Here is a 9,567-nt window from a genome sequence, read left to right on the forward strand (position 1 = left end):
ATGTTCTACCTTCAATTACATAATTAGATTGATATAGTTATTATATAAAAAAAGAAGAAGGATATAATCATGTTTTTCAACATGGAATATCCTGATAATTATATTTCACTGATGCTGTTAATATCATTTATCTCTATTATATTGCAGCATCATACTTCTACTTATTTTTCTTTCTCTTCTTCTCATTGGTGTGATGGTTGTCTAAGAATCATTTTAAGAAGAAAACAAATTCCTATAATTCTTTCAATCATTTTATCTCGGTGTATATGAATTTCGATTTTGACAACGAAGAGATTAAATATTAATACATTGACACTACATATTGGAACAAACATAATTGAAGTATAAACTATGACTTTGTGTTTCTAAGTTATAATCATTTATTAACTTTTCAATCATTATTATTCAACTAACATTCTCAGAATAAATTGACGGTAATAATATTTATTTGTATTTTTTTTATTTTAAGATTTTGTTATAATATCATATCCTATGTTGGTTTTTAAAACAAGGAATTTTGTAATTTTAATAGAAAATGTTGATAAAGCCAGCGTGGTCATGCCGGTACTTGTGAGTGGTCAACGAACCTGCCACGCCAGCGAGATTCCTTTCACATTCACAATATGCGTTTCCCAAAATAACCTCCAAGACCTAATAAAAGGATCTGACGAATCGCAATTAGACCGTTCATCTTTTCATTACCAGTGCCTATCTTCGCATACACTCAACCGAGCTTCCATCGTTTCTCATTTCACTTCAATGGCAAAGACCTTCAAATACATCATCGTCGGTGGAGGAGTTGCCGCTGTTAGTTCCTCTCTCTCTTTTCATCTTCGTTTTGTTCACCGTTACATCGTGTTTCCACTCTATCGGTTTTTACTTTCTTCGATTCGCTTTGAAATGCACTGATCGCGAAAATCTACTGTAATTTAAGTTTATCTCCGTGTTCTTCTTGATCCGTTTGAGTTTAGTAGTGGAATCAAATAATTAAGTTTCAGAATCCGGTTACGAATGCGAATAGGTCGATCGCATTTCCAGTGGCTTCCGTTAGCTCTTGAATGTTGTGAGCTTGGATTGTGCGATTCCAGAATACGAAAACGCATATCATTGTGAAGACTCTTTGATTTTTGTCTTGTCTTGATGTGTGGATGGATACTGTTGCTAATTAGTTTTCGAAATCGCAGGGTTATGCGGCGAGGGAGTTTGCCAAACAGGGAGTTAAACCAGGGGAATTGGCTATCATATCCAAGGAAGCGGTATATAGCTTATTTATAGACTTTTAAACTGTGTTGTCTGTCTTCTATTTTCGCAAAATCTTAGTAGTTCATTTCATAGTTCATGAATCAAGTTCAATAATCATAACTGATTATGTGAAGCCTCTGTTTTAGAAGATTGAAAATAGAGCAATGAAACAGCCCCAACATTGAATGAGTAATGCCTATGCGATGTCTTCCGATGAATTAAAATTAAACGTTTCAAAAAAATGTATTTTTTTTTTAATTTCTTTAAATGGTAAAAATAAAATAAAAAGGAAAAACATTGAATTGTGCAATTCATACCAATGATATGTAATTACTCTGATACATCCATGTATAGTAGAATCTTCAAATGATATGAATCCTTGGATAGTCAAATCATATCGAGCTGTCACTCGAATAGTGAATCGTGTGATTCTAATAATAATAATGGATCTAACTCAAATAAGTAGCAATTTACAATCTTGAACTATACATCTTATAATTAATATAATTGAATATTCGAATAAAAATGGTTTCTGGTTGCAACTTTCCAATGGCCAAAATGGTAAAGCAAACTTCATGCATATTCTCTGGAGTATCTCCGCTAATGGTCTCCATAGATTATTCTTGTAAAATTTTGTTTAAAACATTTTTAACCATTGAACCTGTTGCAATTATTTTTTGATTCATATTCCCTTATGTATTGTTTATGTTCGCACAGGTAGCACCTTATGAACGTCCTGCTCTGAGCAAGGCTTACCTTTTTCCAGAGTGTAAGTTTGTAGTGCTATTATTACGTACATCTCTATTTTTCTCAATCCATTTATAGGTTTAATATTCGTAGCTAAAATGTTGTATTAGTTTTCTATTAATTGTATCTCTTAAAATATATTGTTGGGTTGAGTTTAATCGAGGCTATGTCTGTTGTTTATCCTGGACTTTTCATCTCTGTGGAATTCTCTATTAAATTTAAATATCAGCTGGCCTTCATAGTCTCATGAGTATTACCTTGATGTCACAATTTGATTTTGCAGCCCCTGCTAGACTTCCTGGGTTCCATGTCTGTGTTGGAAGTGGAGGAGAAAGGTTGCTTCCTGAGTGGTACACAGAGAAAGGTGACTTTGGCTTTTACCCACATTATTTTAGTTCAGCCTTGTAACTCACTGGTGTTAGGAATCAATAGTTGACCATATATCAAGTGAAAGGGAAAGTAGATGGAAGATTGGATGTTAACAGTTTTCTAATACAATGTTACAAATTGTTTTGATGATTGCAGGGATAGAGTTAATTCTTAGTACTGAAATAGTTAAGGCAGACCTTGCTGCAAAATCACTGATCAGTGCCTCAGGAGAAACATTCAGTTATCAGACTTTGATTATTGCAACTGGCTCAACAGTAAGGATGCTAGTAGATAGTAGAGATGTTGCATTGTCCTCGTTCGCCTCGTACTAATGTTAATATTTGCCAGGTTATAAGGCTGACAGATTTTGGTGTGGAAGGAGCTGATGCGAAAAACATCTTTTATTTGAGAGAGATTGACGACGCTGACAAATTGTACGAGGCAATCAAAGCAAAGAAGAATGGGAAAGCTGTGGTTGTTGGGGGAGGATACATTGGTCTGGAGCTTAGTGCAGTGTTGAAACTCAACAACATTGATGTTACCATGGTCTACCCGGAGCCTTGGTGTAGTAAGTGGATGTTTCTTTTTACACAACCCACTCACATGTGTTACCCGCATGGGTAGTATTCCTATATATATATGAACTAACACCGTCATTTGATGTTGCAGTGCCACGACTTTTTACTGCCGATATAGCTGAATTCTATGAGGGGTATTACGCAAATAAGGGCGTCAATATTATTAAAGGAACTGTTGCAGTTGGATTCACTTCTAATTCCGATGGAGAGGTATGGCTGCTTGTATTCTCGAATCCTGTCGTGGGATAGCATTATAAAGTTCGTAATTAAACCTAGCGTAACTCATCAACCATTCAGGTAAAAGAAGTCAAACTAAAGGATGGCCGAGTCCTGGAAGCTGATATTGTTGTTGTTGGCGTTGGAGGAAGGCCACAAACAGCTTTATTCAAAGGGCAGGTTGAAGAGGATAAGGGTGGAATCAAGGTGAGTGATAGCATATCCAGAGACGTGTTGACAGTGTCTAAAATGTTATCCTAAGTGAACAGTGATCCTTGTTATCAATATCAATAACATCATTTGTTTTTGGTTGCAGACCGATTCCTTCTTCAAAACTAATCTTTCCGATGTATACGCTGTTGGTGATGTTGCTACTTTCCCCTTGAAATTATACGGTGAATTGAGGAGAGTTGAACACGTTGATCATTCTCGCAAATCAGCTGAACAGGCGGTGAAGGTAAGACGCTTCTCAAAATCATTGCCCCATGCCCTCTCGATCCTGACATCCTGTATTGAAAGCATTAAATGGTTCCTTTAACCTATTTAGTAGATATATGCTTGCTGTCCTGTTTCTCACTCTGTGATAACGTGTTTTATGTAGGCCATCAAGGCAGCTGAGGATGGAAAAACTGTTGAGGAGTATGATTACCTTCCATACTTCTATTCCCGTGCATTTGATTTATCATGGCAATTCTATGGCGACAATGTTGGTGACACAGTGCTATTTGGAGACAACAAACCAACGTCAGCAAAGCCTAAGTTTGGGTCATACTGGATTAAAGATGGGAAAGTTGTGGGGGCGTTTCTGGAGAGTGGAACTCCTGAAGAAAACAGTGCTATTGCTAAAGTTGCTAGGGTCCAGCCTCCGGTTGCGGATATAGACCAGCTTGCTAAGGAAGGCCTCTCCTTTGCTAGTAAAATATAATTGGTGTTAGCAAGGAAACGGTGCTTGGTGATTTGCATAGATTGTATTTGAACTAGCTTCGGTTTACCTTTGATCATGTATTTCGGGAACTTTTTTCTTGTGTTTTTTTGTTTGAAATGTGATTGCAAGGGATATGGTTTACCGTATCTATTTCTTTTCTCTTGCAACTTTCTGGTTCTGCATACGCTTTCCACACTTGATAACCAGTAGCTATTTGCAGTTCAAGTCACAAAACATTAACGTAGAGAAATAAGACTTACATGAAGTGCTGGATTTTATGTTTAGCGCAAGATTCTAAAAAATATTTGCATGTAAAACTGATTTCCATGAACGATTGCTGCCTAGTTGTCTCATTCATTCTCATCGGAGGAGTATTTGTCATATTCCCAATTCAAAAAGAATATTTTGGGTGACAAAATTCTCCCCCTTTCAATTACCCGTCACCAATAATCGTTGTTTAGAACCACTCGCCATATTTTAATGGTCACGATGCAATAACGGTTTGGCCGGTTTCAACAGCTAAGTGTCTTCTGATCAAGCAGGGCGCAAACATGGTTGTTACAATTGTTTATTTATTTATTTTTCGAGCAATTCGCAATTAAGTATTGAATGTGAATGTAGCAGCGGTCCCCTCAAGCTATAAGATTATAAACATGTTTCGTTGTTCGCTTTTTAGAAAATAAGATAGCTTGTTTAAATTAAATAAAAGTAAGTAATAAAAATAAGGATAAAAAAATAAATAATAAGATAGAGACCAAAATAAAGAGATGAATAAGAAATCAAAATCTAAATTAAAAAAAGTTGTTCAATAATTGAAAAATAATGTGATAATTTAAGGTATAAAGATATTAGAGTTCAGTTTCAGAAAATCAACCACTCATATTAAAATTGTCTAAAAATCTTGAAAAGAAAACTATTATGAAAAGACATCATCTAAGAAAAAACTTTTACATTTACCAAAAACCTTAGAATGAGAACTTATTAACAAATATGACTATCATCTCATAAAAATAAACATTATTTTTTCGTAAGTCTATCATTATAAAGTACTTCGTATTTTTTCTTCGTGTCTTGTAATCTTTTAGTAACAATTTCATGCATGAATAACTAAGGTCTTTCTTGGCTTATAATGAGATCTCATTAACCAAAAGATATATTTTCTATAATCAATTACGTTATATATGAAACAAGAATATTAATGCTTTTCTTATTTCTTTTTTAAACCATACTTTATGTATATTTATTGTAGCTAGCTTTTATATATGTTTTTCATTATTTTATTTAATTTTTTAACTACCTCAAACACCATTCATGTTTTTATCTGTTTTTACTAACTAGGATAATAATGTTGACTACTTTTTATTGTTCATTTTTCATTCCTTGATAAGTGTGATAAACACCCATCCAAACTTTGAACTTTTACTATTTGAATTCTAATATTATCATATTTCTAATGTGTGACATTTGCTTTTAAATAGATACAAAGGTTCCAAAAAAATATTTAGCTCAACTAGATAAAAAAAGAAGAAGTTCACATTAGATTGATTTTTTTCGTTTAACGTTCATAATTAGAAAATTGCTTTCATGTTTTTTTCACATTACATGTGTCTCTTATTGTTGACTTTGTTCTTGTCCTTAATTGCCCCTTTAATTTACTGTCTATTGCTCGATTGAACCAATCCCATTATATTATCCTCACGTTCACAAAAAATATGTCACCTTACATGACTGAATATGAGACAATTAGCATTAGTTGTGAATCACATGGCCTTTACTATTTCTATCCATCACTATGTTCATCAACGATCTCTTCAATGATGATTCAATGAAGACATCCCAGATTAACAAAATTGCAGAAGATAATACATACTTAATAACATTTTTCTACTTTGGGTCGTGGATCATGTTAATTAAGAAAACATGTTTGTTACACAACTTATAAAAAAAGAGGCTTTACATTTGAAAAAGAATGTGTGTTGTTTAAGTGAATGATGATGAGTTTAAACAAAGCAAAAATAATAATTTTTTCTTACATTAAAAAGAGATATTAAGAGTAAAATATAATTCACAACGCAACAACAAGAATTAAAAAGACATTTCATTTTAAATGCTTCATAAAACATTTTAACGAACAACAAGAATGGCTCTACCATATGTATGCGTTCAATGTTTACTCTTCAACAAAGGTCATATTTTTTCATATGTTTGACTTTCTTTGTAACTTATGTTTAATCTATCCAATTATTTTAAGAGAACAAATAATAATCCATATGCCACGTAATTATAATGTTAATTCCAGTTGTATTGTGAATTTTCTAAATCTTGTATGCATACTATACAAATTCATAAACAAATTACTAAAGCATGATAATATTCTTATCATAGAAATAATTGTTTATTTTCTTTCTTTGAGAGTTCATTAATTCTTACTCATAAAAAATAATTGTTTATCTTCCTTCCTTGAAAGTTCATTGAATCAAAACTACGACCATATAAAATGAGTCACACGCAATTCTCAAGAGTTTTACTCTTATTTTGTATCTTCATGAATCTCAAGTGCCCTATATCTCTGAATTCATATTAAAACTTAATTTGCCGAATTCATGAATCAAAACTTATACCGATTCACTTCATGTTAAAACAAGGATGAGATTTTATTCCATGACTATCTTGATATGAAAAAAGGGAAAACAACGGAAACGGCATTCAGGGTTTGGCAAAACGATATTCACATTTACTCGTTAATGTGCTAAAAACCAACAAATATGGTCGGCTGCAATATTATTCGAAACATGGTAAGATGCAGGACTCCATCAAATCCATCTACACTTGGTACGACCAAACATTTATAAACATTTTTCTCAAGTAGCTAAATCAATATATTATGCGGTACTAAGCATACCAAAACCTTTCCCTTAGATCAAGTGAACCTATGTTCTCAATCCATTAAAATCATCTCATTCAATTAATTTCTTAGATCTACACTTGTTTAACTTTTACTAACAATAAAAATGTACAAATTCAGTTCAACTTGAGAGAAGTTGGGATTCACTTCATCTCATTTGTCACCAATAAACATTTACCAAGAGATTTATACATTCAGAACCCAAACAGTGATTTAATAGTGATTATTAGTTAATGTCACTTCTAACTAATGATAGTTATAGTAAAAAGTAGAACAAGATATAAATTTTTCTATGATACCAAAATAAAATTCCATAACATCAAGAAACTAAAATATCAAATCAAAGTCATCCAACTTGGTTGGTCATTGTTGAGATATAAAAACACACTACATTACTCTTTAGAACAAAAATTTGATAAACTCAGAATCTCTAGTGTCAATTGAGAATATATTCTGGACAAAGCTGAATAGAATACACCAATTAATCGAAAAGACTGAAACCCATATCCTGCAATGACAAAATAAAATGAATTAGAAAAATCAGATTACCCAAACCCATATATGCTTGAAATTTGAACAAGAGCTAAACTAGATATTATACACAACCAATTTAACCATATATAAAAAAAAATATTATATAAAGTTACTTCAAAAGTTCAAATTCGCAATATGAAAGTTGTCTTGACACCATTAGGACGAGACAAAAACTACAACTTGTTTTGTGCTTCCTAATTCACCCAAAAAGGTTTTCTCTAAATGCTACCATAGAATAAAGCGACAGAAACTCCAATTCCGATTAAAGAATAAAACTAAAAGTACATAAAAACATGAATCTAAGTTGTCGGTTGCTATGCTATGATCTATGCAGAATGTTACTCAATTATAATTATAATTTCTAATAGACTCAACCAACAAAAATTTTAAAACCATCTAGTACATCCCAACTAGAATACCCAAAGGTGAATGAAGCAGAAAGGGCATCAGAACACTTACATCATCGGATTCCTCTTTCTCCTCGACTTTTTCCTCTTTCTTTGCCTCAGCGGCAGGGGCAGCAGCAGCACCACCTCCCCCAGGCGCAGCGGAGACAGCAACAGCCCCACCACCACCAGAAGGAACCGAGGCAAGCTTTTCCCTACCGGCAGCAATAACCTCAACTATATCCTTTCCCTTAATTTCAGACAAAAATTGTTCTATCCTATCACTGTCCGCTTCGGCACCAACTGCAAGTAAAAAAAGCAAACAAAAATTGTCCAATCCTCAGTTTCAAGAACCTATCCACAATAACCAAGTAATACACTACCAAATCAAAAATCCATTCGCCTAATTTTTGGGCCGATAAAGAAATTCAATTGGGGCAATAATTTTATCTGAACTCAATAAAAGAAACCACTTTGACCAATATTTGCGCTAATTATAAAAGAAAAAACAAATGGAGCAACAAATCTTAACCTAAAGCAAACTAAGAACATAATAAGTTTGCCAGTCATAACTAAACCTAATAACTTTACACAGTTTATTTAATTTGACCGATTAACAAATTGAAATAAATAAGAGACTAGGAGAATAATGGAACCCACCGGAGCCGAGAATGTCCTTGATAACAGCGGCGGAGGGGCTCTGGTTGCCTCCGAGAACGGCAAGTAAATACGCTGCGACCACCTTCATCTTTCTAGAAAATTACACTCTTTAAGTAAAAATAGCAATAACCGTAACCATAAAGAGTGAGAAAAGAAGAAAACCTGAGAGAAAGTTGGAGCGAGTGAGGTTGCCAAGGAGCAGAGCGTAAACGGCGAGTTCAAAGGGTTGAGTTATGTTATGCCACTGTATTTGAAGCAGAAACTGTGATACTGCTAGGGTTTTGTTTTGCAGAAACAAAACTAACCGCTTCCTGGGCTTTGTTACACACACCCGTATTAGGCCCATTTTTCAGCAAGGCTTCTATTTCCTGCACTCAAATGTTTTCTTTGCACATCCCCCTCAAATTTTCAAAATGACAATTTTGTCATAGAAGTGACTTCTGGGGAATATATCTTCCAGAACAAAAAAAGTCTTCTGAAATTTCCAAAATAAAATTTTCAGAATAATTTTTTTGAAATAAGATTTTTTTAATAAAGTTTCCAAGACAAGTAAAATACATTTCATAACAAACTTTTCGGAATGGGATTTCATACAAATTTTGGAACACATGTAATGTCTTTTGGAATGAGTAATCTAAAATACCCCGAGATATGTTCTGGAAAGAACTTTCTGAAACACATGAAATATGTTTCCAGAAAAAAAATAAAAAACTGTTTATGATGAGTTTTTTTCTTTCACACTTTTTCTCTCTTATTCTTCTTTAATGTTCTTTCTCTATTCTTCTTCCTCCATAACAATACTGATGATAGTATCGATGGTGATCATGGTGGCCACATCAACCATGATAATATAGTGCAATGGTAATGTGTCTGAGTTTTTTCTATTTATTACACTGCAGTTAATAATTATGGAGGTGTAGAAAGCAGTAGCTTTTCAGCATGTAAATGCTTTTATACTACTTTATGCCTTTACTATTTATACAGTCCAAAGTTTCTATTTGAACA

The 9,567-nt window shown here is 33.4% G+C and overlaps 2 protein-coding genes across 2 annotated transcripts; one reads left to right on the forward strand and one right to left on the reverse strand.

Moving 5' to 3' along the window:
* The first annotated feature begins 601 nt into the window (after positions 1–601).
* Positions 602–4,259, forward strand: LOC114191905 (monodehydroascorbate reductase). The gene is made up of 10 exons (XM_028081356.1): positions 602–807; positions 1,185–1,256; positions 1,960–2,011; positions 2,273–2,353; positions 2,515–2,633; positions 2,707–2,926; positions 3,028–3,146; positions 3,234–3,359; positions 3,469–3,609; positions 3,754–4,259. Exons 1-10 carry the CDS (start codon positions 760–762, stop codon positions 4,075–4,077), a joined length of 1,302 nt encoding a protein of 433 aa, XP_027937157.1. The 5' UTR covers positions 602–759; the 3' UTR covers positions 4,078–4,259.
* Positions 4,260–7,258: 2,999 nt separating this feature from the next.
* Positions 7,259–8,947, reverse strand: LOC114190295 (60S acidic ribosomal protein P2-1-like). The gene is made up of 4 exons (XM_028079125.1): positions 8,725–8,947; positions 8,563–8,654; positions 7,976–8,205; positions 7,259–7,490 (listed from the first exon to the last, which is right to left on the reverse strand). Exons 2-4 carry the CDS (start codon positions 8,648–8,650, stop codon positions 7,464–7,466), a joined length of 345 nt encoding a protein of 114 aa, XP_027934926.1. The 5' UTR covers positions 8,651–8,654; positions 8,725–8,947; the 3' UTR covers positions 7,259–7,463.
* Between the last annotated feature and the right edge of the window lie 620 nt (positions 8,948–9,567).

The sequence above is a fragment of the Vigna unguiculata genome, chromosome 7 (genome assembly GCF_004118075.2).
Source record: "Vigna unguiculata cultivar IT97K-499-35 chromosome 7, ASM411807v1, whole genome shotgun sequence".
Classification (NCBI taxonomy): Eukaryota; Viridiplantae; Streptophyta; class Magnoliopsida; order Fabales; family Fabaceae; genus Vigna; species Vigna unguiculata.

What these genes read in the sequence shown, in the direction of transcription:
- LOC114191905 (XM_028081356.1), top strand. Translation starts at nt 760, where the DNA reads ATGGCAAAGACCTTCAAATACATCATCGTCGGTGGAGGAGTTGCCGCT. An exon ending in TTATTGCAACTGGCTCAACA is followed by an intron (nt 2,634 to 2,706) that starts GTAAGGATGCTA and finishes AATATTTGCCAG; the next exon opens with GTTATAAGGCTGACAGATTT. An exon ending in CAGCTGAACAGGCGGTGAAG is followed by an intron (nt 3,610 to 3,753) that starts GTAAGACGCTTC and finishes TGTTTTATGTAG; the next exon opens with GCCATCAAGGCAGCTGAGGA.
- LOC114190295 (XM_028079125.1), bottom strand. Translation starts at nt 8,650, where the DNA reads ATGAAGGTGGTCGCAGCGTATTTACTTGCCGTTCTCGGAGGCAACCAG. An exon ending in CAAGGACATTCTCGGCTCCG is followed by an intron (nt 8,206 to 8,562) that starts GTGGGTTCCATT and finishes TTTTACTTGCAG; the next exon opens with TTGGTGCCGAAGCGGACAGT. An exon ending in AGAAAGAGGAATCCGATGAT is followed by an intron (nt 7,491 to 7,975) that starts GTAAGTGTTCTG and finishes TTGTCATTGCAG; the next exon opens with GATATGGGTTTCAGTCTTTT.